This window comes from Antrostomus carolinensis, unplaced genomic scaffold (genome assembly GCF_000700745.2).
Source record: "Antrostomus carolinensis isolate BGI_N321 unplaced genomic scaffold, ASM70074v2 scaffold17674, whole genome shotgun sequence".
Classification (NCBI taxonomy): Eukaryota; Metazoa; Chordata; class Aves; order Caprimulgiformes; family Caprimulgidae; genus Antrostomus; species Antrostomus carolinensis.
In genome coordinates this window covers 1-21,833 of record NW_010313019.1, presented here as the reverse complement: position 1 = coordinate 21,833, position 21,833 = coordinate 1, and the positions used below count along the sequence as shown (strand labels likewise).

The window sequence follows — 21,833 nt, the reverse complement described above, 5'->3', positions numbered from 1 at the left end:
GAAATTGTAGCTCCTCTTCCAAACTATTCTCCTCCTTTTTGGGAAGAGTAAGTCACCAAAGACATAAAGGATACATAGTCTGTAGTATCACTTTTTTCTATTTACAGAATTTGGGACTAAAACAATAAATAGCCTTGTTAGAAACTACAGTTTAGTTAGTTCTCCTTCTGTAAACTTTTTCTGAAGTTCTTAACCAAAATGACACATCTTAACAAGGATGTGGAGACATGCCAAGATTGTCTTCTAGAAAGAAGTGAAGCAAAGCCACTTGTAGCCTCTAAGTATATACAAGTGTCAAGAACTTCCTATTGCAGGTTGATGCTGTTTGTGGTCTTCCTGGTTCATCTGGCTGGATCCCTATTACATTCCTTTTTTCATAATCACTTGTTCCTCAGAATGGCTTGACAGGTTCTAGGACACTAGTTGTTCTCTACTATTAGCTTTTCTCCTGACAGATTTGGCTCACAGGTCTCAAGGTTTTTCTTTGTCATCTGGTATAGACAAGCACTGTTTAAAGAGTTATTTTTTTAGTTTGGCAGTACAAAAACTCTGAAAATTATGATGATTTTTCTGGATTCTGCTATCACTGACTGACTATCATATATACTAGAAACTCAGAACAAAGCAGGAAAATTTAAAGGGAGTAAAGAATTTTCAGATACTTTCTTACATTTCATTATCTACAAAGTGTGGCTTAGAGGTTAAATATTCAGTTGAACAGTCTTCTATTTTGAATGTGGTTACACTTGTAGCAGTAGGGATGTGGAAACCATACAGACCGGGAGTGGAGCTCATGTAGTTTCTGTGAATGATTCAAGGGTATATAATGAAGAGGATGGGAGCAATATAAGAAATAAAATATTATTATGGATTATAAAGGACTGAGACTGTTCTATGAAACAGTGCCGTTAACTTCTAAGGAAAATATTGTGCATTTATCATATGTTCCATGGAGGAAACCTGCACTGACAAAAAGTGACTAGTAGATTGACACAGGTGTATCTACAGCTTCTGTATGTCTTATATATATTTTACCTCTGCCATGTTTCCTAGCTGATAACTCTAACTTCTGCATCTACTGAGTGGAAGGTACAATAGCGTTACTTTTCTACACTGAGCCTTTACCTTAAGGCAACTTCAAGCAATTAAGTGATTCTTACTGACTCTCTTGAGCTGTGTACAATAAAGAAGAGCAGCCAGCTTCTCTCACAGCAAAAAAATAAGTTGACTTATCTTAAAAAAAACATAACTATGTGACTGATATCCCTTACTATTATATGGACAGCGTGAAGCTATTCCCCATACTCAGTCGGCTGCACGGCCACTGACAGATACACCCCTGCATGTCTTTTATGTACATTTGTCTTTTTGAGGAACTTTTTACAAAGTTATTATTTTTCTCCTACTAAAAACAGAGGACTAGTGCATATTCTTCAATTCTGCCACTAGATTTTAATTTGCCCTTTTAATTTGAAAACCTATAGACTTCATCTCTAGCATTTAAAACTGAGGGGTTAGAATCTTATAAACTAAAATGGACAATTATTTTAGCCAAACAGGTGGAGTTTGAGTCATTCATATATAATACTATTTATCAAAGCAGTCTACAGCAACTAGTGAAAGTTTTAAGAAACATGCTAAATTGTGGTTTCAAAAAAGACAAGATTACATTCTGCCAGAATTAAACCCTGTAATCTTACCAGTGAGCACAATATAGAGTCAGTATAACTTTGTTTATTTACATTTGTATTTGTGGTATAAATTGGCAGGCTATTAAACTAGACTCTCAAAAGTTCTGGCAAATAACACTGTAACAGAAAAAAGATGATAAATATGACAAACAGATGTCTAGGTTGTGTGTATGCATGTGTGTTTAAGCAATACATGTTGACGTTTCTGCTGGAAATGTTGAATATTAAGTTTGAATTTGAAAGAGAAGTACTATTTCAGATCAACATCTTTGCTAGTTTCAGATATACAAAAACCCAAGGAAATTTCTAGAATTGTAACCCACATCTTGCACAGACATCTTATGATGTTCAGTGATGTCCTGATATCAAGGTTCTTAAATGAAATAATGTGAAAAAACTTTATTAAACAAATGTTGACTGTAAACAGCCAACAAAAGTCATTCAGAAAAATTGTCTTGTTAAATTATCTGCACTGGTCAAATAACAAATATCAGTTCACTGTAACCTGAGACTTCCCAGAGGCTGTCCTAGACACTCTAATAATCTCTGAATAGGTTTAATTGCATTAAAATTATTTGCCTATAAAACATATTCTATATAAACCACACATCAGCTGCTCTGTGTGGAAATCAGAAGGATATTTTGCTGATACACCTTGCAGTTGCCTTTTTGTAGGAGTGATGTCAGCTGCCTACCCCTTCATCTCTGCTCTAATCATGTCTGGCCAGCACAGGAATGCATGATAGGAACGCCTTTTCACACCAGCTATTTCTAACTGCCAGTACAACTACTTTTGGTTATTTTGAAGAGCAGAATAATTTACACCTTGTTCTAAATTGTATCAGTGATAAAACAAGAACAGTCTATGACAAAGCACAGAGCTTTGAATCAGAAGAGGTAGCTACTGGCCATCTTGGTCCAGGTCTACTGTGAGATGCCTGTGCTATGTTAAGGTACAGAGCAACAATAGTTCAGAATCTGGGCTCTTGCTTCTGAACTCTGTAGACTTATACATTGTTATATACTTACAGTGAAACACCAGATGGCAATTACCTATAATAAAGTTTACATTTCTACTTTGGGTAACTATGAATTCCTGCTAAGATTCTGAGTATTAATGGAGTTCTATACATTAGATATATCACATACATATAGTCCACCTATTCTAGAAAGTAGTTAAACATTTGAACTTTAAAATATTAAATATTAAGATTTTTTTATATCAACTAAATATTGTATTATTTCAGCTTTTATGACATTCCTTTCAGCTTTCAAAGGAAATCTGCATCTTTATTAAAAGAACTGCCCTTTAACAGTCCCATGAATGGTTGTTTAATACAGGTTTACCTGTTGTTTAATTTTATCATCATAATGTCACCACGTTACTATAAAATATATCATTGAAGTTACTCTGACCACAGAGTGACTAATGTACTGGCTATTGATGAACACAGAACTGAATACCAACCGAAGTAAATTTTAAGGTATGTTTGCTTGTGTCTATTGCGGTAAGTAGCTTTATTACAGCATCCTGCTAATAATGTTATAATAAATTTTGGGAAGATAATTAGATACAAAAGCAAAGCAGAATATTGTTTAGTGCAATGACATTAAAGCTGAAATTTTCAAGATTACAAGTCTATTTTCCCATTTCTTTCTTCGTTTATTTGTAAAGAAACTTAAATGTGTATTTTCGTCCAGTTGAAAAAGGAATTTTCACATAGAAAGGAAACTAATGTCTAAGAACTTCTATAGAGGAAACATTTTTCAGGGCCATTTATTTTAGTATTCCCTTTGCTTTTCTAGCAGATATGCTTGTTTAACACCCAGTTTCTTCATCTGCTACATTGTGCAGTGAAACCATAGAAAGATAAAAAATTGAACTGAGAAAGGATTAGTCACTTGTTTAGCAATGCTTTCTTTAATTGGCAAATATATGTTCCCAGTAAGATGAAAATGAAAGGGTTTGTGCTTGTATGGTGATTACACAATGATAATTCTTACAGTATGCGAATTTAAGAGCATCATTCTTGTATATAGAGTTCTTTTCATTTGAGTTAATCTAGTCTAACTGAGAAAGCAGTAATCAATGATGAACAATGTACTTTGGACATGTGTTTGCTTTGTCTGTACTGTTTTTTAGTTTGGTTTTATACATGTTGAATGGACAGAGGACTACAATTTCAGATATTCTAAGCTGTTCTGTTGGGTGTAAGACAACTGGTCTTTTTAGTCTTAAAGCTAAGAAAATCTCCTCTTTAGAAAATGAACCATAGAGTGAGGCTAGTTTACCTTGAAAAGCTGAAGAGAAGACAGAAAAACTGAAAAGAAAATGAAAGTAAACTTTATATTGCAAGGGAAGCTTTCAAAAAAATAGAAAGGAAAGATAAATCAGCCTAGAGGTTGTTTTTTTAAGTGTGGTGGAAAAAGCTGAGCTCAGTGTTTGGCTTCTATCTTTTGATTTTTATACACTGGTTGGAGCTGGGTCATTTATATTTAGCTCCTCTTGGGAGGAAGTACCTCATGTTAGTAAATGGTCAGTACTCTGCTTGACTAGAAGAAAGATTCATGGGTTCTTTTTTAATTAATTCCAATATAGGAAAAAATTCCTTGTGCTTTCTGAAATGACAGGGAAGTAATGTTAAAATTGCTTAAAAGTGTTGGAAGTTTACAGGGATTTAAAAGCTTGTTTAGAAGCTTTTACTTAAGTCATCCTTACTATGATGAACATATGTATGTAATAGTGTAGTTTATGATGTAGTTTTAAATCATGCTATTTTATTTTGATGCATTAAGGTTTCTGAATTTGTCCTTTGAATGATTATTTTCTTGCAGTTGATTTGGAGCTGAGTATGTAAAATAAGCTGCATTAAAATTAGCAGTTCTTAAATAACTTTAAGTGTCTCAACCATAGCTTTGTGCAAAAAAATATTATTTTGAAAATCATAGATGTTTAACCAGTTTGCATAAAAGCATTATGAATAAAATCCTTGATTATTTTAGACAGACTTCATGTCCTTAGTTATTTTTTCTGCTTCGAATGATGGTAGGATTACATACAAAGCTGATTTTATAATTAGTTTAAAAATTTCTTGGCAAACCTATGTATCATGAACACAAAGGAGATGTTTTATGTGATGTTTTTAAGCACAATCTGTTTTTAAATTTCTCTTGTATTTACAATTAAAGATGTAGACTAATTTTTACTTTTGAGGTTAGAAAATTAAGGTACATTTGCTTTTCTTTATCTTCAGCTCATCTGCTTTGGGTTTAATATATCTTTTTGAAAAAAAGCATATTTGTAAAGGCTATTAGGTCTTGTTTGACCTTGCTTTCTGTCTAAGGTATTCATTGGACCCTAATGTGAAGTTATCATCCTCAAGCCTGATTGATATGTAAACATAACACAGATGGTGTAGAGATGATTCTAATGATAATTCATTTTTCAGCTAGACACAAAGCTACTTTGATTACAGTGTGTTTAAGTAATTATAACATAGTGTTCAGTGTTAGTCTCGTTGGTAAGAAACACATGGGGAACAAGTTACACGTTATTCGTGCCCAACAAAGGATGCACTGTGGTGTGACCATTTTAATTTCTAATGCTAGATTAGAAACATAGTATTTTAAAATATGTCATAGAGTAAGGTAAATACATTAAGCATAGACTGAATAAAAAGTTAAATACATAGTTTGGGGCATAAATATTTGTTTTGGAAAGTATTTGTTACTATATGAAAGAAGCCAGTATGCTTGAATTCAGATTTCACTTTGCATGCAGTTCATTCAAAAGCCACATGCTTGTTTTCATGTTTACTTGAGTTCTGGTTATAATGTAGTTTACTTTATCTTCTATAAGCATTTTGAATGACAGTGCTGAGAAAAAAAGTAAACAGCGTTAATGGGATTTAGTTAGAAAACATATTCTGTCTTTACATCGTTTGTTCACACCCATCTGCTATAGTAAGCAGTGTTTGCTATGGTGATGGCAATTAGCTGACAATAAAACACAAGCATTTACATAAAGCAAAACAGTATGTTAAAGAAAATCATACCAGTATTTATTAAAGCAGTTTTCCTAACAAACTAATATAATTTAAAATTTAACATTGTCTACTCCATAATTAGTTATCTCTTTTTTGGTCTATTTCTACAATAGGATAATTGACCGCCTAGATGGAGTCCGTTTGTTATGGTCATTGTTGAAAAATCCTAATCCAGATGTTCAAGCAAGTGCAGCTTGGGCAATTTGTCCTTGCATTGAAAATGCTAAGGTAAGAAAATATTTAAAGTAATACTTTTGCTGTGTGTATCCTCACATATAATTTTTATATTTGGATGATTTCCAGCAATACTTTGCTGCTTACACTCTCTTTATTTCATTCTGTTAACTGCTTAAAAAATTGATGCATTTAGTTTTCAAAAGGGAATAGTCCTCTATCTAGCACTCATTGTAGCATTCTGTTTTGCCTTTACAAGCCTTTGCTTACTCTCTTTGGAAAATATATTTTAATAACTTATCAGGACCTAAACTTACTGTTCCCAAATAAAGCATGGTAAAAATCAGACAATGCTGAAAACAGAAAGCTTCTACTCACAGGATATGAATAGCACAGATAGTTGTAGTTGTTCGCCTCTATGAGGTACTTCAGCTATGTTTCTCAAGAGACCATAATTTGGTTTCAGAGCATATTTCAGACTCGGTGCCAATGTAATCCTTAGATTTTCTGCTCAGACTGCCAATAAAAAGTGCCAGTTGTGAATAGTGGTTGTTGTGCAGGTCAGTTGTACACAGAAGACTGAGCTATTCATTTATTTCATGTCAGTTTCCAAATAGAGATAAAATGGCAAGTATAAGCTGTAAGTCATCTGCAGTGAATTCTTACCACTGACCTGTGGTAAAATAAATGAGGAAGGTTTTGTTTCCCATTAGAAGTTTCCTGGAATACTAAGTAGACTTTTATCCTTAATCCTTGTACAACAGCATCTTCCGTTTCTAATTTACCTCCATATTTAATGCAGCTTTTACATCTTCTCTCTACTGTACCACAAATATATATCCTTCTACACAGAATTTGAGGTGTTAACTATGTAAAGAATGGAAATTCTTTTCAAGTGCTAGATATTCGTAACATCCTTTGCAGGCAGTGTGGTTCTGGTTCAAAACTGAGCACTGTGTGGTTACTATTAATTTATATAAATGGATGGATGCAGATACAGGTACATAGATTAAAGCATTGTGAGAACATTTGGTCTTGATTTTTATAGCTTAAGCATTTTCTATTTCTTCACAAATATTTCTACAATGGCAGCTTGCTTGCTGTTTTTCAAGCATGCTGGTTATTCTGAATTATCTTTCCATCTTTTTTTAAACTTATACACTGTAGTATAATAAAGTTTTTTTGTTACCTAATGGTGGGGTGTATACATGTCTCCTCTGTTAGGTTATGACTATACCTGCTTCTATCTTGAACAACATTGCTGTAACTGAATGATAAAATATTACTTCATTTCAGAACTGTGGTAATACTTCTTATGTATAAACTCTGCAACCTGTAGGGCTGGAATAGAACTCCGTATTACTACAGCTTCCACTAAAAGCATTTTTTCAGTATCTAAGGGGATAGAGGACAGCTACTGAAATTATAGACTACATGGATTTTTTTTCTTTTTTTCTTTTTTTCTCCTGGGTATTTGATGAGTGTAAGCTGTGTGCATCCTTAGTATAGCCATGCTCCTTTCATCTCTCTTGGCTACCTGCCCAAATGCTAATCTGTGACCCCACAAAGAATTCTTTGTGTGAAACTGAAGCAGAGTGGCACACTGAAACAAACCTACCAATAATACCCTTTCCTCTGACACTGAATGGAAAGAAATATGTATAAAGCAGCAATTATAGCCACACTGTGGAAGTGCAGTAACTATTTCTATCTAAACAAAACTTTCAAAGTTAATAATATTCAACAGTTTACAAGATCTTCCAAGAAGCACAGTTTGGTTTGTGCAGTGCATGGTTCAAAAGCAGTAATAAGTATATGACTTTAAAAGGATTATGTGCATTCTAGCTTTTCCAAGCCTGTGCTTGGGACTGCAAACCATGTTTTAAATAGCTGTGAGCTTGGAACCTGGATTTGTTTTCTTTTTGTGTTCTTTTGTGGAAGCTGTGGTGGTTCTTTTCTGTAGCGTGGGGGTTCATGGATGAAATCAAACCTGTTAATAGTATCAGAAACAGATTTTTGTCACAATGTAATGTAGTGCATTTTTCTGGCAAGACACTTTCTGTAAATACAGCTTAAAAGGTATTTTATATGATATATATAAAATCTTAGAAGCTAATCTATCATATTGGTAGAGCTGTTATAGTCATAGTACATGAGTACATTATTATCTCTCATGCCTTTACTCTCACCATAATCTGTTTAAGATTGGAAAGTCTACCATTTCTGTTTTACCATTAGGGTTATAAGAGTCACAAACAGCCAAGACTTGAATTCTCAAGGTGTTCAGGTTTGCCTGCTGTTAGACAGGAAGTTAATTGCAAAGGGAGCAGAATCCAAGTTCCCATAACCTTAGATTGTATATATCAACAGTTATATTATGATAGCTGGTTCACAGTACTTCCCATATAATAGAATTGTATCAATATGATATAGCTAAGTGATATTGTTTGTTACAGCAATATGATATAGTTCAGTAATATTTGGTCCATGACATATCTAACACTTTTAAATAGAGGATGTAAATTGTACTTTGTAGTACATAAATTATTGCAGCTCTGTCAGCCACAATATTGGTTTGGTATCAGTCATAATTTCTGTATGTCAGCATTATTTCTAAATATTTTCAGCCTTAAGAATTTCTTGTAAAGATCCTAGAGGTAGGATGACAGTGATGTAATTTGGGTGGTATAACTCTCCTGAGAAAATTTGCACAGCACCTGTGGTGCTACTTGTGAGTCTTAGACAAATATTTCATGATTTTGGATAAATTAGTTCATACATTTCAGTAAAATATAAGACTTAAAGAGACAATAGTGTAATTTACTCAGAGGAATTATCTTCATAGAAGCAGATTCTTATTAATTAGTTCCTTACTTCCAAGAGAAAAAGTTACTACTGCAGGCACATTGGTAATGACAAAGTATAAGTGCACTGTCCAAGAAACACAAATGATTATGAAAAATGGCTAAGAAAAGTCTACTGTACTCTGTTGATTTTGGAACAGCAATATTTGGTTTTGATGCTTCTTTGAAAACCAGCATTTATAGTGTTCTTTCAATGTACATCAGCTCAAACAGAAAAATTTAGAGAAACTCCACAAAGATGTTATTTGGGCTATTATAAAATTCATCCAAAGGAATTGTGCCAATAAGAGGAACACTGCCAGCTTGAGTTTGTATGAAAATATCTGTTTCCTCACAGAGTAACCTTTAAATAGTATGTCTTGAAACTAAAAAAAAAAAAAAGTTGTAGAGGTTATATTCCATCCTCATACTTAGTAGAGTTTTGGATGCAAACAGGAGAATAGAAATGGTACTATAAGGCCTCATCCTTTCCTTTGTCCTTTGTGCTTGCATATCAACTTTCAACATTCAAAGTTTCAGTTTTAGCCTTTGTTATAGCTACAACTATAAAGGCTTACTTAAAGACCTTCAGGAAGCTAGATATGTACAAAGTCTGTCAAAATAATTTAAGTAAACAGTCTGAGACTGGGGATTTGAGGGAAGAGAGGGAAAGTTATTCTGTTTTCTTAAAGTGTACTTGTAAAATGACATCTCACACTTTTCTGATAAAGTGCGGGGGATTTTTCCCCCCAGGTTATTGCATCCCTTTCAGCTCTGCTGTGGAATTTCATGGGTGTGATGAAAGATGATCAGCCATCTAAAGTTTTCTGTGTATTTCCTGCATATGGGGAAAGAGAATGTCCATGCTGACACCAAAAAAACCCCAACAAACAAAAAAAAACCCAAACCAACCTAATTCAAAACTAGACCACGTTTAAGAGGGCCATGAGATGGGTATGTGTGAACGTCAAGTAACCTTCACTCTTGCAAAAATATTTTATATGGAGGAAGTGACTTCTACTGGAGCCAGTGGTCTGGAGTTAACCTGTGGGTGGAAAATATGCTGCTGATGACCCATGCTATTTAGGGTTCTTACACAGATTTTGCTTGTTATGGAAATTTTAACATAACCATATGTATAAAACCACAGAGAACATTTCTTTACTAAAAGTAACAAAGAAAGGTAGTTGAACTTGGAAATTCTTCTGCTATTTAACAAATAACATTATTTGCTGTTTTAAATTAATTAAGGTGCTTTGTTTACTCACTTTACTAATTTAAAACTGTAGTATATATGTAGTGTCATGCCCCATAATGCACACACTTGTTCACTTGGTTTATATCTTTAAAATTTTACTTAAGCAGTACCAATACATTTTTGTTTACTTACCATTCTTTGGTTAAGCCTGTAATGTCAAAATTCCTGCTTGCGTATGTACAGCATTTTCCAGTTTCTTTGTTTTCCTTGCTATATTTCTTGCAATTCTATACAGGAACCTTGGCAGTTCAAATTTAGTGCTCTTACTGCTCTCCTTCCATTTTCCTGTTTGTTTTCTTTAGACATTATCATTTTTAACATAAATCATACCTACTTCTCTATATTTGATCTCATTTTTATGCAGTTTTTAATCCCTGATATCTGGATGTAGGCTTTCCAACTTTTAAGCATTTGTTATGAACTAAACTTCAAAAGAGTACTATAAGAGAGGCAAAAGGGAATTTCTGTGCTCTTCGGGCCTTCTAGAGCACCAGGGTCCTTAGAGATTTAGGAAGCCCAGCAAGTTAGACCTGACCTGGTGAATCCATAACTGGCTGTCATTCACGCAGAACCAGCCTATCCAATGACTCTTGACACAGGCTGCCTAGAAGTTTAGTGAACCAACTGTCATGAGGAGTTTGGGCATCCTATAGATATATTACCCTAGAGATCCTGAATGGACTGCCATCAATTGCCCTGAGGTCCTTAATGTCTACGAATACAGGAGTCCAGTTCCTATAAAACACATAACCTGAAAGCTGAGAAGCAAAGGGAAACTAAGAGCATAACCCATATTTGCCTCATTGGGGAGCCTCAGGTCCTAAGTTCCATGCAAAGCAGCTGCCTAAGAGCTTGGAGACCATAAGAAGCCAAAAAGCTTAGGAGCTCCTGGAGACCTATCTTTCCAGCTGTTTGGCAGCCCATCAGGCAAGAAGTTGGGGATTCTGTGAAAATCAGAAGCCAAGCAGCCTGGCAGGCTACTCACCAGCCATCTGGTTGACAAGAGAAAAGATGAAGAGGCACGTTGGTAATTTAGCCTGCCTTTCTGCCTGGTTTCTGTCAAAACGTTTCAAGAAGTCGTTGTGTTCTTATGGAAGGTTTTGGTTCCATTCCATTAGCATTTTCTGATGGAATACTGTTCCACTGGAAAATATTTGACCAACTTTCCTTGTAACTTAGATTATAATAGCTACATGTGCTAGTCAATAGCTTGTCATGTAGCTTCTGTACTTTTAAGTTAGAATTCCTAATTGAATTTTAAAAATCTATAAAAAGTTTAAACCCCGTCCTCCTCATATTTTTTTTCTTTTTCATCTCTTCTTTGTTTTTCCTTCTTGTCCATCTTGCTTTTTTCCTAAGAATTTTTTCCAGAAAATTTCAAGCAATCATTTTAACTAGCACAAAAGCTTTTCATTGAACTATAACATATTTTATACTTCATGCTTGTTGTTCAGATTCTCAGTGGTCTGCAATGGTAAGTGGTACAATATTATATGATTGCCATTTCATATACCATTCTAATTTATGGAACCATACCAGAGTTGCAAAGACACAAACAGTAACTGTTATAACAATTTATTAGTTTCTGTTGTCACTGCATTTATAGTTTACCTAGACTGTCCTCAGAACATTCCCATATTGCTGTCTTGCATCTCTACAATATTAAACTACGTATTAGTGATGACTATCTCATAAACTTATTAATAATTATAAGAAGTTTGCTTAGACACCTATTTAGATTCAATTCAATCCAAAACCAATGTAAACAATGTTTAGTTTTTCCAGTTATTCCGTGTTTTCTGTTTCTCATACTTCCATTATTAAAAGGCTATTCAAAATTATGTAAAGCAAATCATAACATTTTCTCTGCTGTGGTCTCAAAGGATTTTGATATTAGTAGTTTCACTGCTTCTCTGAAAAAAATTAGGATTTTGGCATTTACCCAGCACTGAATGTCAGAGAGTTGTGAGGAGGGGGACAAAGAGTAGGTGTAGTCTGTCAGATTAAAAAGTAAGGGAAACGATAGCCACAAGGACTACTAGAAGTTGCATGAGTGACTGTGTAGACTTCCCCCCTCTGCCACCATCTTTTAGAGAACGTGCATTGCATGCTTTCTTGGGCTGTATGCTTGGCTAATGGACTTTGCTTTTGTTCCTTGAAACTATCAATAACAATATACTTGCCAAATATTTAACTGTGTGATGATCAAATCCCTGAAGAGCCAGGAGTAAGGAATTCTGCTCTTCCAGACTAGAGTAACATTGGAGTCATGTTAAAGCTACTCTGCTTTGCTGCTCTGGCTTTAGTTGCTTCAGTCAGGTGAAGAGGACGGGAAAATCCATGTTGATTATCTGCTGTTGTTTTCCCAATGCATTGCATTTTTGCAATACAGAAGACAGTTTGTAAGATGTAGTGAAGTAGTCTCATAAAGTGTTTCTTCATCAGTTCTGCTATAGTGGAAGCCTCCATGGATGTGTAGACAGGAATAAAATTATCTTTTAAATATAAAATAATTTGATTAATAATACTATTGTGTTGTTTAATAAGAAAAATTAATAGAAAGTTCATTATATAAATTGAATGTTTCTCTTTTTAACTGAACAGCTATAATATAAAAACCTATCTGTTACATTTCTTTATTTTGAATTTTAAATTGGGTTGTGCATTGGGATGATAGGTTATTCAGTTGGCAATAGGGGATGGAAATGGACAGCTTCCTTCATTAAAGAAAAGGTAGTTTAAAGATGACTCTTGATAACTAAAGTTTATTTGTACAGCCATACCATCACTTTTCTGGGCAAAAGCAATTCAATTTGACAAATTAGCTTTGACACCTTAAGCTTTTTAAGATGTTCTAAGAGTGAAATAATACTTGTTTTTAGTGGAGAAACTTTTTATCTTTCAAGTGGAGTATTTTTAAAGATAAACACAATGTGGTTTTGTAATACAGTGTTTAACTTTAAATCTTTCAAATAAAGAAACCAGTATTCACTTTGGAAGAAATAAGAAAGGAATTCAGTTACAAAAGAATTCAGTAGTTCTCTTACAAGAACTGTTGTCTCAACTTAAGGCTGATGAACTTTATTTATTTAATGAAAATAACCACAAAAAATACAATATGATGACAAGAGAACTAAAAAATCCCAAAAGTTCTCCTTGTATAAACACTGCAAAGATCAAGTGATTTTTCCAAATCTGTCTTTCTGCAAATATCGTAATGCTTTCTGCTCCTAATTAAAATAAAATTGTGTAAAGCTGGTCTGTCTCACAGTGTTTCTGCTCTTGGCAGAAGCCAATGTAGAAATAAGTGAAAAGGGAAAGTTAACTAAATTTTGTAAATATTCATGCAGTTCAACAAGAAGAAAATATGTGATTAAAGAGTAGCAGGATGAGGGATGAAGCTTTTATTAGCACAGCAGGTAACTTTGCTGGCCTCAGCATCTACACTAGATAGGTGTTGGGTTTTTTTTTACTGCTTGAGATTGCAGACTCCTCCCTTTGAATCATTTTGAAATAATATTTATCATACTTTCTGAGGATAAAGAGTTTTCTGCCCACTGGGTAGATGATGCGGTCATATGAAGTAATGAAAAATACTGTTATCTCTTTCCATCTTCTTCAGCCATTTAAAATGTAGTTTAGCAATCTATATTTCTTCATATTTGTCACCTCAGGTTAAATGTTACATTAAAAGTTATAATAATGATGAAGATTTAAAATTATTTCCTGTTAGTACAGTAAAATGTTCTTGCTCCTCTCCCTCCATTTTTTTTAACTTTTTTTTTTTTTGCTCCTTTAAATGTCTTTGTGTTTGGCTTCTTACTTTGTTCAGCTCAGGAAATATTGTCAAAACAGAAGCATTCAACCTATCATTAACATATACATTCAGACGCATGCAATAAAATTATCTATTTTATTGCTTATCAGTGGGAGTGATTTTATCAATATTTTTATCTATTAAGGCTGTTTCTTAGGCTTTATTCTTGCCATACCATTTTTTTCCTGCCTAACTCAAACTGAATAGCCTTGTTAGGACAACTAAGAAGTAAAATTTTGTTACAGTAGGTAAGGGGGGGAGTATATTACCTAAATTCACTTAAATGCATTATTTTCTTTCAAGTTTTTTGTATAGCTGTACCCTGAGATGTTCTCTAAGCTTTCCAAAATGTTGAAAATGTTACATACTTCATATGTAACAGTAAAGAAAGTAAATGTAGTTTAATGTTTATATTAATAGATTAGAATACTGAATTATAAATGTAGTCTTGGGCTGGAAATGGAACACTTTCCACTTTAAGTTCAGTATCAAAATCTTGTTATTACCCATTAAGAAACTACTCAAGCTTTGAAACAATGACATTTACATTTCTACAGTGAAGTTTAAGGACTACAAGTATATATGAAAGCTTAGTACACACTAATAGCTGGACATAACAAACCCTTTGGGTTAACTCTCACAAAAGAAGCTGTGTGTCAATTAATTTAGAAGGTGGAATTTAAAGGTTGCAAACTCAAATCACAGAAATTACTTTAGACTTTGTAGTATGAACAACTATCTGATCATTAATACAAGTATACTCAAAGAACATAGAGTCAAAAGAATTAAATACAGACCTTTGCTATCACAGGCACAACTTCATAAAATTTCTTCTTTAAATATCTTTAAAGTATGGCAATTGTATATAATAAATACATATCTTTCAATTAAAAAAAAAAAGTAGAAATTTACTGTACAAAGCAAGTATGTGGTTTCACTAAATAATACCAAAAGATTGCATTTATTGCTTAAATTTCTTTGGAAAAAAAAATCTGTAACATAACAGACTTTAAAGCTCTCATTTCCATCCTTCTTTCTGCTCATTGTTCTTCAATTTCTTACTTCTTTACATTTCTCTTTGTCTTGCACAGACCACCAGACTACACCCACAATCACATTTGGGAAACTTTCCTGACATGTGGTTTCTGCAGTTTCCCTCTGCTTTTCATCACTGGTAGAAGGTTCTGTCCTTGTGTTTAGCTGGTTTCACAGACGATTATTGAAACTCTTTTCTTTTACTTACTGCTGGATTGTTTATATATTATTTCATCAGTTTAATTGGACCATACTCCTTTACAAAATGTAGAAAGTATACGTTTGGTGGAAGATAAATTTAACAAGTAGGGTTATAATCACCTGGAAAGAAAATACGTACAGGTAGGAAAATATAAAATGTACATATTAGTTCATTAAAATGGGATACAGATTATCTTACCTTTTAATGAAACATCCTTCAAGAGCATGAATAATAATACACAGATATCTGCACTATGCAGAATCATTTTCATGTATAGCAGGACCCCTTTCAAATCTCACTTCAGAGTTTACCTGTTGAACAGAAGCCGTCTCATTTGTAGAGCCAATATTTAGGCACAGGCTAATACACACTTCTGTAGTAAATTTCAAGGAAGTGAAGTAAATGCAAAATATCTTTCCTTCTCATTTGTCTGCTCATTTGGCTGTCTAGCCCTTTAATACGTATAGGTAAGAAATTTCTGTGTAGAAATCTTTCTCTGTAACCCATTATCTACTGCCTTTGATCAACTTTTAGAATTTCAAGACAGACATGAAAACTGGTATCAAGTAATATTGTTTTTATTCAGGTGATTGTCTGTATTACATTGTGGTATGTATACACTAGCAGTGAAAGAGAAAATTTTATGCTAGCATGTCCATGGGAAACACACTGTAACCCACCTCCCTTTACATGCAGCTCACATGGTAATAGAAGTGACAGAGCACTGCCCTTCCTTTTCTGTTTCACTCAGCTGCTTTTCTGAGTCACAAACCTTTATTGTCCTGCTTCTGCATAAACATTTAGATCCTCTTTTAATTTCTGTAAGGACCTCTGTTATTTGTTTATTCTGGGTTTTTTAGGACTCCAGCACGAAGTTTATCCTGCTGTAGCTTCTGGTTTTGACCCTCAAACTATATGGCTTTAACCTCTCCCTTCCAGTCTCAAGAATTGCACTGCCTTTAGTGGAAAATGTATGTTCCTAATTGGCCTACCCACTGCTTTTGCTTTCTGTGAGAAGGAAACATCACAGCTAAGAGTTCTGTTTGGCATTCAGACCCAGAACTAAAAAAGATGAACTGCAGCATCTTCTGGAATTTTTATTTACCAAGTCCATGAGCAATTTGATGGATTTGCTCGGCAAAGCTAACACAATACAGTTGGACCCTACTCTGTTCATAAATCAGCCCCCAAAAAGAAATAAATATAATCGAAACCATTCTTGGTCTCAGGGTCACTCCCTAGCCCTAGGAAAGTTCTTACTATCCATGTTTGCACTTTCATGAAGTTCTAAGACTTTTCAGGCCAAAAGGGTTTCAGGAGAGTGTTTGGTAGTTTTTATTCAAAATTCTTCTATTGAGCTGTTGAAGGAAGCAAATAAAAGAAACTCAACTTGCAGACCTTTCTTTCCATCTCTACATATTTACCATCATTGAGGTGCATAGGCTACAATTTCTTCTACAGAGTTACTACTGACCATTTGGCCAGTTACTTTTACTCTTTCCAGTGTAATTACAGTCTGACACCAGGCCATCCAATGCCACCTGCAGATGTGCCACCACGATGTCACCAAGCATCTTCTCTAACTTGTTTTCAGTTCCTATTTTCAGTATCCTTTCTGAAGGGTACATTTTGGGCACTAATGGCATACTTTTAGTAAATAGTTCCATAAAAATTAGGTGACCATCAAAAAACACCTGAAGTTCTCACCCACAGTGGTTTCTGACCTGTACCTATTTCATAATCAGTAGTTCGTTTTCTTTTCTTAAGTCTTATTTTTCTACAGAAATCCTTAAGTTAGCCATAATTAAGTCATTCACTAGTTTCCATATGCCTTGGACAAAGAACTTTAAGAGAACTACGTATCTGTCCAGATCCACATCTGAAAGGTTGAAAATCTTAACAAAAAATGTTGGGCTGGATTATAGATTGTATAAAGAAGTCCTGATAGACACAAATATCTAAGCTTTCTGTAGAGGTCCACTCAACTAAAATAACTGATGGGCCCATTCAAGTAGAAATGGTGGTTTCTCCAGATTACATTGCAGTACTTGATATCCTCAGGCTAGGCACTTTAAGTTCCATCCACCCTTTTGCTAATTATTATGTTTCCAATGAAGTTTCTGCATTTTGCACTGTTGAATTTCAGGCTCTGTATAACTAGGCATCCTCAGAACCCCTCCTAGATGGTTGTTGGCAAAATGTTGCTTAGAGTTATCCACAGATTGAATAAACATGTAAAAAATCATTCAAAGAAGTAGATGTTTTTCTGTTCTGGCATTGTTTCTGTCCACAAGGAAATTGAAAAGAGATTGTCTAAAATAATGGAATCTTATGTGATGGAACATCTTACCAAAGAAAGAAATACATTTCTTTTCAAGTATCTCAGTTGAACAGAGTACAATGAATATTGGTGTACACCATTGGTCCGTGACTCTGTAACTCAATCACTTAAGAATCGGTGCTTAAACAAAACTTAGCTTTATACTCTCTGTGCTTGTAAGAGTATGTGAAGTACTATACACTGCATGTTACTTTATCAGATACTACCAGTTCCTCTTTGCTTGAGACAACCAAATGAATTCCATACTCATTAGCTCAGTCTCACAGTGCCAAACCTACTGTTTTTTTTCCTATTTTAGACATTGACGTGTAAAGATGTGCTTCATAATTTGAATTTACTAATAAACACAAGAGTGTCAGAACAGCCAATGCTGTGTCAGACTGAAGGTTCACTGACACAGTATTCTGTTTCTCATACTAGCCAACAAGGGATGCCTAAGGAAAGGCATTATTGTATTCTGAACATGCCACCTGCTAATTTCATCTCATGCTTTCGGGTCTTCTCCTAAAAGAAAGGTCCCTGTGTACCCTTTCTATTCTACTCAAGGTTATATACACTTCTATCATACTGCTCCTCATTTTTCTCTTTGACAGCCTTGAGTGTCCTAGGTAGTCAACCATTCTTCCACAGAGCAGTTCCCTACCTTTGATTATTCTTGTTTTTCTCTAAACCTATTCTAATTTGGCTTTAACTTTTTCAAGATGGAGAAGATGGATCAGATCTGCATCCTGTATTTAAGATCAAGGCAGACTGTGTAGTTTTCTAAGAGCATACTTAGACGTTTTTCCAGAGTCATGTTTGTGTCCTTTAGCCTCATTTTACATTGATTGTTCATACTCTGAGGTGCACCATGGGTCTCCCATAGTTGCTGTCATGACTTGTGTGACCTCCCCTCTTAAGTATTCCTGAATACTCATGTGCATTGATACAAGAAAATAATATTACCACTCCTTTGTTTTAGCTGTCAGACATAATGTAGGAAATATAAGACAGTATGAGAGCCTAAACAGGGGTGTCTATTGCTGTTTTAAATGTCCTAAGGTACATGAGGCACCCACCTGGCAAATATGATACAGCAGATAAAAGAGAATTTCACCTTCTGGAGTGACAGCTTGAGGCCATAAGGAATACCCTGTGGTATCTAAAATGACTCCAGATACCTTGATTTAGGCATTGAATTTCTACCTATGGTATGTAAAACAGTCTGACTCTCATATGTCAATCAAGAGAGCTCTTGAGTTCCAAATTAGCTGTATTTCTTGGTGAAGGCAACACAGCAGTAGCTGCATAATAGTTTTGAATAATTATGTCATGCCAATCTCTTTTTTTCACTTTTTCATATAAATACAGTTTGAATATTTAAAAATAATGTTTCTTTTGGTTCTCATTTAGGATGCTGGGGAAATGGTTCGATCCTTTGTTGGTGGCTTGGAACTGATAGTCAATTTGCTAAAATCAAAGAATAAAGAAGTTTTAGCAAGTGTATGTGCAGCCATTACAAATATAGCTAAAGATGAAGAAAATTTAGCTGTTCTAACAGATCATGGAGTTGTCCCTCTCTTGTCCAAGCTAGCAAACACTGTAAGTAACTTCTAAACATACTATACTAATTATAATAGTTTCTTACATCACACTGCATTATACCCAACTAAAAGCTTATGACAAGAGCAGTAGGTTTTGCAGCAGCTGCAAGGAAGAGCTATAGAATCCTTCCTTTATGAGGCATATATTGGACATGAAATCACTCTGTGGCTGGTACTAAAATTGCTTTGGAAGATAAGCTTCATTTTAATAGTCATTGTTGCTGAATAGTGCTGTTGAGAGAAGGAGCCGCCCTATGAAAAAAGCACAAAGGCTTGAGAGAACAATAAATCCGAACCATGCAGAAAATCTCAGTGATGGGGCTATATGTTACATTTTAATGCTAATCTTATCTAATTTCTAGTCAGTCTAAAAGCACCTTTAAAATAATATAAAAATTCACAGCACTTCCTACAAAGAGAATAAGGGACTACTAGCTCCATGCCTTACAGCTCTCTCTAGTTTTTAATTGTACTGCAGTTAAATTGGGATGCCTTAAAGATGTTTGAGAATGCAGTTCTGCTTTCCTATGAAATTTTTATTGTATTATGTCATCTTTAATTTATTGTGTTTTGACCTTCTTCAGAACAATGACAAATTACGACGTCACTTAGCAGAGGCCATTTCTCACTGCTGCATGTGGGGGAGCAACAGAGTTACCTTTGGAGAGACCAAAGCTGTAGCTCCTTTAGTACGTTACTTGAAGTCAAATGATCCGTCAGTTCTTAGAGCTACAGCTCAGGCTTTATTCCAGCTTTCAGAGGATCCCAACAACTGTATCACCATGCATGAAAATGGAGTGGTGAAGGTGAGTTGGATGGTTTTTCTTATTCAGAGTTCAAATTATTGAAGGTGTTTGGCATGGTCAAAAAAAGATCTTTCATTGGAAATAGTTCTTGAATACTGCCGTGTACCTCAAATTTTCTGAACTTTGTCCTAAAAATGTTTGGTTAAGTAGTGAATTAGGGAACAGTATTTCAGCGCTAAAGATGTTACAGCTAGGTCATTGTTAGGAATGGAAATATGATGTGGACATTCACCTCTAGGGTACTTGACTCTGACCTAGGTTGGTAGTAACGTCACATCAGGATTTTATCATTCTCAAGTGACTTTTGCAAAATAAGTTGGGTTATGTTAAAGGATAGTTGCCTAGTGTGGCAGAAAGTCTCCTAGGAACTGAGTGTAACTGGATTTGGAAACAAATTAAGATAGAATAGTACAAAGACTTATTTTACCTGGAGCTGTTTTAGTGAATTCTGCATTTACTTATGAAAAGTCATATTTTAGGAGCTAAATATGAGCACATTCTGCAAAAACCTTACTCTAGAAAGAATTTTTCTCTCAAAAAGATTTTTCTAGCAAAGTTTTATCTCACTAGTTGAAGCCAGTAGAGTTATTCCTTTGGCATAGGAGAGATAAGGATTATGACTTTAGAGATAAAGATTGTAGGATCTCTCAGTTTTCATAAATTTTCTGAAAGATTTGCTGTTTGCAGACTTTTCATTTTACTTCATGTTCAGGTAAATGTATTAAAAGTAAGAGTTAACTTATGATGTGGTGTTACTATTAATGTTGAATTTATGTCTGCACTAATCATTGTGCACTTTATTGTGAGGAGTTTCAATTCCAGCACAGTCAAATGGTCCTGCATTATCGTACATATATTTGTAGCTGGCTATATCTCTAGTTGGGTTAAAAAGATCCACTGGTCAAAAATGTTTAAAGACTCCGTTTAAATGCCAATACTTGAACTGACTCAGATCTAAGCTGCCCTTTCAGTGATGGAAAGTAACATCTTCCCATCACAGCTGCATTATACTGGCTACACAGCACAGGGGAATATATACTGTACTACAGCTCAATTTGAAAGTAGTGTGTGATGACTTTTTAATGTTGCTTATCTTTCCATTCAACTGACACAAGCCATTTTCTGTCCTCCTGTCATCTGTTGTTTTCATTCATTTAATCGGGTTTTCATTTAATTTATTTATTCATTATGTAGGTTTTAGATTTTATAAGTTGTAGCACACTGAACATACTGTAAAAAACCAGTTCTGATTATATACTTTTGTAATAATTCCAAAAGTATAGATTATTTACAAATATTTATTTGTACTTGCAGATAAATAGGAATGTGCAGAAAAATATTACAGATTTTTTTTATTATTCAAAATGTTCTGGAATGAATATAATATGTTAGGGGAGAGAAAAGAGAACTGATAAAAGGAAGAGGAAAACTACAGAATAAAGGAACTTGGGTTATATTTTTTGCACTTAAACTTTCTTTCCAGGGTGCACTTCTCATGTACGAGACTTGTATTTTTGTAATGCAGTGGACAAGTCTTTGAATATGTGTTTGTATGTGAGTCCATCACAGAACCAAAATGGAAGTGCCTCTCATCTCATAATTGATGGATGATCTGAACATATGTGAGGATGTATGACAAATTCTCATCACGTGTACCAGCACACATGTATTTGTGCCATATAAGCAGACGTGCATTGATAATATGACAGGAAGCAACTACATTTGGTCCATGTTGAAACTAACAGCCAGGGTAGCACTTCTACTGGAAAGGACCTGGAGTGTAAGTTCAGTAAGCTGAACATGAGCCAATAGGATGCCCTAGGAGTGACAAAGGCTAACAGGAACCTAGAATCATAGAATCATAGAATGGTTTGGGTTGGAAGGGACCTTAAAGACCATCTAGTTCCAACCTCCCTGCCACGAGCAGGGACCCCTTCCACTAGACCAGGTTGCTCAAAGCCTCATCCAACCTGGCCTTAAACACTGCCAGGAAGGGAGCATCCACAGCAACCTGTTCCAGTGTCTCACCGCCCTCAC

General features: G+C 34.7%; 1 protein-coding gene across 1 annotated transcript in view; it reads left to right on the top strand.

Moving 5' to 3' along the window:
- ODAD2 (outer dynein arm docking complex subunit 2) overlaps window positions 1-19,796 on the top strand; it is a gene marked incomplete at its 3' end in the record, with an annotated part of 59,853 nt that extends 40,057 nt beyond the window's left edge. The window contains exons 16-18 of the mRNA XM_029084800.1: window positions 5,851-5,965; window positions 18,800-18,988; window positions 19,575-19,796. Coding sequence (XP_028940633.1) covers window positions 5,851-5,965; window positions 18,800-18,988; window positions 19,575-19,796 — 526 coding nt within the window. The remainder of the gene's footprint in view (window positions 1-5,850; window positions 5,966-18,799; window positions 18,989-19,574) is intronic.
- Between the last annotated feature and the right edge of the window lie 2,037 nt (window positions 19,797-21,833).